The sequence below is a fragment of the Triticum aestivum genome, chromosome 4A (assembly GCF_018294505.1).
Source record: "Triticum aestivum cultivar Chinese Spring chromosome 4A, IWGSC CS RefSeq v2.1, whole genome shotgun sequence".
NCBI classification, from domain to species: Eukaryota; Viridiplantae; Streptophyta; class Magnoliopsida; order Poales; family Poaceae; genus Triticum; species Triticum aestivum.
The window spans coordinates 615,699,656-615,707,247 of record NC_057803.1 but is presented as its reverse complement, the minus strand read 5'-3'; the positions used below and the strand labels follow the sequence as shown (position 1 = coordinate 615,707,247).

At 45.8% G+C, this 7,592-nt stretch overlaps 1 protein-coding gene and 1 long non-coding RNA gene across 2 annotated transcripts; one reads left to right on the top strand and one right to left on the bottom strand.

Annotated features, from left to right (window-relative positions):
- LOC123084074 (uncharacterized) lies at positions 1–981 on the top strand. Its single transcript, XM_044505866.1, has one exon. The coding sequence runs from the start codon at positions 1–3 to the stop codon at positions 979–981; it is 981 nt and encodes a 326-aa protein (XP_044361801.1).
- A 3,718-nt stretch (positions 982–4,699) lies between these two features.
- LOC123082627 (uncharacterized) lies at positions 4,700–6,869 on the bottom strand. Its single transcript, XR_006439079.1, has 2 exons — positions 6,662–6,869; positions 4,700–5,030 (listed from the first exon to the last, which is right to left on the bottom strand). It is a non-coding gene; the product is annotated as an uncharacterized lncRNA (long non-coding RNA).
- Positions 6,870–7,592: the final 723 nt, after the last annotated feature.

The following is a 7,592-nucleotide window of genomic DNA, read 5'->3' as shown; positions in this document are numbered from 1 at the left end:
ATGCCGCTGCCGGACGAGCTCCTCGAGGAGGTCTTCTTCCGCCTCCCCCCGGACGAGCCCGAGCACCTCGCGCGCGCCTCCCTCGTCAGCAAGGTCTGGCTCGCCCTCCTCTCCGACCCTCGCTTCCGCGACTTCCATGGAGCTCCCCCAGTGCTGGGCTTCCTTTGTTCCTGGCGCCCCAACTCCGTCCATGAGGTGGAGGATAACATCCCGCACTTCTTCCCCACCACCAAATTCCCTGGGCGCATTCCCGACGACGACTGGGGGTACTTCCGCTACGCTGCGTGGGACTGCCGCCATGGCCGCGTTCTCCTCGGGGATATGGATTACGAACCCGTTGCGCTCGTCGTTTGGGACCCCATGACTGGCTGCCGGAGGGAGCTGGACCCACCTGACCAGTTGGGCACCAGCTATGGGGCAGCGGTGCTCTGCGCCGTCGCCGGCTGTGACCACCGTGCGTGCCACGCAGGCCCCTTCAAGGTGGTCTTCATCGCTGTGGACAGGATGGAAGATGAACGTCTTGTGCGCGCGTGTGTGTCCTTGCCGGGGGCGGGTGATTGGAGCAAGCCGTGCTCTGGTCTTCATCTTGAGCCCATTCCACTCTGGGACGAAATGGCCCCAGTCTTCGTGGAAGACGCAGTTTACATCAAGCTCATGTACAAGGAAGATGATCTTAATAACAGTTTGGGGTTTGCACATGTGCACAAGGTAACTCTCCACTTGTGGTCAAGACAGGGAGATTCGGACGGAATTGGGTCATGGACTCAGCGTACAGTCATCGATCTTAATAACCATCTCCCTATTCAAAATCCCAATAAAAGATTTAGATTGATTGGATCTGTGGAGGGCAATGATATCATTTTTGTAACCATGGGCCTTGACATCTACGAGATTAGTCTCAAGACATTACGGTGGAAGAAGCTACAGAAGAGAGAAAAGCTTTGTGGTCTGATTTCGTACATGAGTTTCTACAATCCATAAGGTATATTTGTATCTATATGTTCTCTTATTTGTGATTCAGGAACAACTCTATAGTTAGTGGAACAAACAAAACATTGAATGCCTAATCGGATTGAAAGTCATATTTGAAATGTGCCCGAGCAAACTTTGAGTGCTATGGAATTACAACTAATTATGCTTACTAATTGGCAATTTATATAATATCATGTCATCTCCTTTTTGGAATTACACTGACAAATTTACACTTGCAGGAAGAGTGATCCCCGGTGATGTGGCGCAATGACAATATATGGTTGAGTATGCTTGGGGTACGAGGCCACTCATCAAAAATAAATTGAAAGCTACAATGGTCATCGCTATATAGTAGTCGTTTTTGTGCAGTGGTGCTTGTTTTTCATTCTGTTGTTGGCTTTTTCCACTAAGCATATAATTTCCCCGTCAGTAGCTATGTGTAAGCGGATGAATGGGTTATCTTGTAATGAACCTCCAATTTCTTGCAGCGTCAGCTATGTGCTCTGTTGTCAGTAGCCATGTACTCTACAGTTTGCTGTCCCAACTCTGATCCATTCTTTAGATTCATCTCAAAGGATGTTCCATTGATGAGATCATGAGAACATGCCCAGAGTTAGTGGTTCTGTTGCCCAAGAGATGATATGTTTGTGATTTCTGCATGTTGGCGTGCTGATGTGTCCTAATTAATCTTGTAGATTTAATTAGTGTTACCTGTAAGTGTTGATGATCAGATGTTGATGACTGACCTCCTCAGGGAGCTACCATTAAAACTGACTTGAACATTGCAGGTTTTAAGTCTGTTGCAGATGCTCCTGGAACAATTCCTCTCTGAAACCTGATGTAGGCTAGCAATCTGCATTTGCAGAGAGCAGGATGATCATAGGATCAACATCAGTATCATGGCAAGTTGTGCTGCTGTCAGCTCTCCTCTTCAGGCAGAAGCAAAAGCTCTTCTCTTGCCAACTGAGGTTGCAAAACTAATCCAGATTCAGCAGGCAACGCTCCTAACAGATAACTATCTATTTTATCCCCCTCTGCTTACTGTAGTAGATAACTTAAGCTCACAGGGCTATGCAATGCCCAATTTTGCTCAGTCTGTGTTTTTTCTTCACAGGGACTTCAAAGTCTCAGATGTAAAATGTGTTTGAATTCGCAAGAAATGGCACCCTAGGGCGCCTCCTTTTGTTCAAATAAATAAGTAAATAATGTTTCGTCAGAGATTGCAAGGGTACAGTGATAATTGCTAGTACAAGTAACCTCTGTCCACTCCACTGATGCTTGTTATAGTTGACATGTATACTTACATTGAACGTGCTTGGCAGCATTATTTTGTAAATCTTGTAAATCAGGAAACTGAACCCATCAAAGTGCGCATATATGTAGGAGTTCCTCTTTTGAGTTTATAGTCTGTATTTTATCTATGCTAGTCTAAATGAGGTGTGGCGTGTTGATGCAGATGATGGTGGTGGTTCAGAAAAATATAGACAGTAGTAGGTGAATGGGTTTTCTTGTAATGAACCTCTAATTTCTTGCAGCGTCAGAGATGTGCTCTGTTGTTTCTATAGACAGTAGTTTATTCTTACCATTTTAAAAACTCTACAGTTTGCTCTCCCCGCTCTGATCCATTCTTTAAATTCATCTCAAACGATATCCAAAGTTAGTAGTTCTGTCATCCAAGAATCGATATAATGATGGTTTCTGCATGCCGGTCTGCTGATGTATCCTAATTAATCTTATGGCTTTTATTAGTGCTACCTGACGCCCTAGAAAAGACTAGTGCTACTTGTCAAGAGCTGATGTCACTGCTGTTGTTTTTTTAGCAAGCAATGTTGGTAAAGAGCATAGCATGCAAACTGAATCTTTAGCCATAAGTTTAGGGAACTATAGGATATGGGGCTGCATGGCTGCTTGAAGATCTCATACAGGTTTTTATTGCTTCAGCAGGTCTGCAAAACTTTCAGGTACTTGCTGCATACTTTTGGCCTACAGTGGACATAATAGTAGTAGATTGCAATGTCCATGTAGTGGGATGAAGATTTTCACATGTTATTATGCAGTGGTCAGCATTGGTGGTAGGCAACAAGATCAACCACCAGGAGCAGCAACAGATGTTGATGACTCACCCCCTCGGGGAGCTACCATTAAAACTGACTTGGACATTGAAGGTTTTAAGTTTTTTGCAACATGTCTCCTGGGAGAACAACTCTCTGCAACCTGCTACAAGCATTGGAATCTATGTTTGCAGAGAACAGGACGATCATGGCAAGATGTGCAGATGATCAAGCATTAGCTAAGCTGCAGCTTCAGATGACCTCCTTTCCAATCCAAGGCAGTGGGAAATTTGATCTGATCTCGCACATTTCTTGGAGGCTTATAATGATCGAGGATTGTGGATATGTCCCATCGCTAGAGATTTTGAAGTGGTGTGTCACGTAATTGTGCTACAGTAAATGTCTCTTTGAAAAGCTGTGCGTTGTATCCCCCTCTGCTTACTGTACTACTACTTTGTTCAGGCTCACAGGGTCATGCAGTGCCCGATGTTGCTCAGGCTGAGCAACTTTGTTCACTGGGACTTCAAAGTCCTAGATGTAAAATGCTTTGGAATTCTCAAGAAATGGCGCCTCCTTATGTTCAAATGAATAAATAAATTATTTTTTGTCAGAGATTGCAAGGGTACAGTGATCATGCCTGGGCGCAGGTCAAACAATTTCAGATGCTTTGTTGCTTGTTGTAGAGTTAATGCAGCAATAGGCCTGGGCATGCACATATACACTTGTGTCTCAACTCTTAATCCCATGATGCAAAAGATCACCATGTCTCAATGCTTTTCCCCTAATCATGCAGAATTAGCTAGCCTCCGTTCAGGGGTGCAGGTCAAACGACAATAAGACTTTGTCTGCACTGGCTGTTGAGCCTCAAGATCTGTAACTTTACTACTCCCATTAGTTATGGGATCTTTATAAATCTCGTGCAGGTCAAATAATTACACTTCCTGGTGCACATTATTAGTCTCTTGCAGGTCAAACAGTACCATTTCCTACTGGACAACAGAGAACTGTCTGAAGAACGACATGCTACAGTAGACTGCAGTCTTCTTCGTCTATAAATTCATAGGCATGAAAACCAAATAGCAGAGCACCACACGTAACCTGCTCTAACTCTTCTCATACTCACCATTGCACCATTCTATAGAGTCATTCAGATATGCCTCCGCCTCCATGTAGTAACTTGTTCTCACGCCTCAAAATCTGTAACTTTTATCAGTATGAGATTTTTTTTACCAAATATTTTTTGTCTAGAATATTGTGAATTTTAATACCAGAGGAGCTTATTAGCAAGCTTGGAATATTTATCACCCCCCCCCCCCCAATGTTTTATTACTTTTTCTTGTTTCAGTCATTAAGCCCGTCCCAACAAAAGTGCAGCGAAAGCGAAGGCAAATCGTCCCGTTTCACGCACGATCGTGCGTTTAGCGTCAGATCACGTTTTTTTGAAGGATTGCGTCGTGGGGAGAGGCTTCCAGCCAGCGATTGCACCGCGATCGCGCAACTTTCGCCCGTGATTTTAAATTTGGTGATTCCTGACCTGATCGATGGTTACACAAAGGTTCTAGATGTCGATAAGCATGATGCAAAATGAGAGACCTCTAGTGTGAGGCAATATGTAGGCATGAAGAGGGGGCAAACCAAATGCGGCAACTTGATATTGAAAGATATTAAGACATCAATTATAGAAGATAAGACATTTCAATTATGAGGAAGTCGGTTAGCTCTGTCAATTCCTGTGACAACTAGTAGGTTCATTACAAAGATAATCCCTTCACCCGCTTACGCATGCCACTTAACACCGGGAATTATTATGCTGGCCGACTAAGTTACCAACAAAATGACAAAACAAACACCATCGCACCAAACCAGCTATTAATAGTGCATAATTCATCACGAGACCACGTTGCCCCTTCAAGTGGTCATTTTTCCAATTGATGATATTGGCCTTCTGCTCTTAAGCACATTCAACACTAAGCCATCAATGAGCTTCATCGTAGGGGTTGATCCTCTCTGCAAATGTAGATTTATTTGTGTGATTCCATACCCCTTCATAAGAATAACTAGGTGTAAAATTCAAGTATAGTACATAGCGCTCAAAGTTTTCTTGAGCCCACATACATTATCACAAATTAAAAACATCAAATATAAATTTTCATCTGGTTAAACATCAAATATAGCTAGGTGTAAAATACTTGAGAGCGACACTTACTTTGGAACAGAGGGCTTATTATTTAAGGGTGGTTGTTACCAAATCAGAAACAAATGGACATATAAATATACCTTGTGGATTGTAGAAACTCATGTACGGAATCAAAGCACTGAACTTCTCGCTCTTCCATAGCTTCTTCCACCCGAGGGACATGAGACTAATCTGGTACTCCCTCCGTTTCAAAATAGATGACTCAACTTTGTACTAACTTTAGTACAAAGTTGAGTCGTCTATTTTGGAACGGAGGGAGTAGATGCCAAGGTCTGTAGTCACGAAAATGATATCACTGCCTTCCACAGATCCAATCAGCCTAAGACTTTGCTTGGGATTCCGAATAGGGAGAAGGTTCTTGTTGAGATCGACAACTCTATGCTGAGTCCATGACGCAAGGCCCTCGACACCCGTCTGGATTGAGCTTGACCATAGATTGAGGGTTAACCCGTCCACTTGTGCAAACCCCAAATTGCCATCCCCCATGGCCATGGGGATAAAGGAATGGTCTTTGAGCGGTAAGCCATTAGAGCGCACGTCGGGTAGATCAATCAATGACAAGCCATCAGAGGCCATGTCGTACTTGAGAATAGCCATGTCACGAACACCATCAACAATGGAAAGCATGAAGTAGAGTGCGTCTTTGATGAGGACAGGGGGCAGTATTTCCGGAATGAATGCATGCCTAGCTTCAAGTTCAAGACCAGTGCTCAGGGTCCACTCAAGCTCAAGATCAAGATCAGAGCTCTCCCTCCACGCATCATCCATCTCCAGCAACGCGACGGACACGTGTGCAACACAACCATCATCGTCGCCCGTCGTGAAAAAGACCACACGGACGGGCCCCCCGTCACACAAGCGGTGGTCACAGCCGCTCACAGCATCCATCGGGCTTCTCCAGGTATCTCGTGCAGCCCGTCATGGACACCCAAAGGGGTTTTCAAAGAGAACGCGGCCATGGCGGCAGTCCAACGCTTCATAGTCGTCCCATTCCTCGACCTCGGGAATGCGCGCGCCGAATTTTGTGGTGAAGGCAAAGCGCTGGACGGGGGGTTCTCCTTCGTCGGCAGGGCGGTCGGCGTGGAGCCAGGAATAAAAGAAGCCCAGCATGGGGGGAGCATCATGGAACTCTCGGTAGCCAACGGAGAAGCTAGTGCCGGTGAGGAGGCCGAGCCAAAAACTGCTGGCCAGGGAGGCACGCACGAGGCTCGAGGGCTCGTCCGGTGGGAGGCGGAGGAAGACCTCCTCGATAAGCTCGTCCGGCAGCGTCGGTGCAGGCCTCGTCGCTGGAATCGGAGGCGTCGACATGGTTGTTGGTGGAGGGTAGGAAGGATTGAGATGGATGTGGGCGGGTTACTTGTCACGTACGGAACGGAAGCAGAAAGATAAATCAGAGAAATGAAGGAGGAAGAGGAGGGAGTATTCAGTGGAGAAGACTCACCTTGAGAGTTGAGACGTCGGGAAGCGCCCCTGCCGCCGTCGTTGATCTCTGCCGGGGACGCCTCTTGGTGGTGGTCACGGGCGGAGAGATGGCCTACGTACGGGAGAGCTAGCTACCGGGTCCGCGGAGGGGAGGAGGACATGACGGGGCACATTAGAGGTTGGGATTAGACTAGGAAGAAATAATTCTTCTTCCTTCAGAATAATTGTTCTCCTGCACCACGTCTCTCTCTCATATCATTTCTAATTTTATGGTGCAGTCGATCACATGCTGGCTCGTTGACCGAGTTTAGATTTAACAATAAGGATCGTGATCGCTGGCGAACGTTGAGAGAGACTCGTGGGACACATAAGGGCATGTACAATGATGGCATATAGATGTAGATGTCTCATGATAAAAGGTAGTTTGAGGCATCTATCTTTATTTCTTCTTTCCAATGCAAGATACAACTAGTGGGCCTCATTAAGAAAAAATAAATAAAGACTATAGTGCACATGCATTTCTACTTTTCACTTCAAACTTTTCAATTTTTGACACCGGATTACACTTTTTCTCTCCAAACATACGCCTCCTGTAGAGGATCCCGTTTTCCTACCCGAACCTATTTTACATGATATCCGATCCTACATGACATGCGAGGCATCATCCTGGGGCTATGCATTGTACATGCCCAAACGTAGCAATTGCCGCTACTAGTTGCAGCTTCACAGCGTGCCAATTGCAGCACCATCGTAGCCGGTTCCAGCATCCGCACTCCCCGTGCAGTACATTGACGTGGTGTAGGGAAGCGTGGAAGGTGTGCTGCGAATGGCGGAAGGTGTGCTGCAAATGACAGAATGTGTGAACGTGTGCTGCGCGAAATGGCGAAAAGTGTTATGCGATGAATCGCGGAAGGAGAAAAAAATGACAGAATGGAAGAGATGAATGGCGG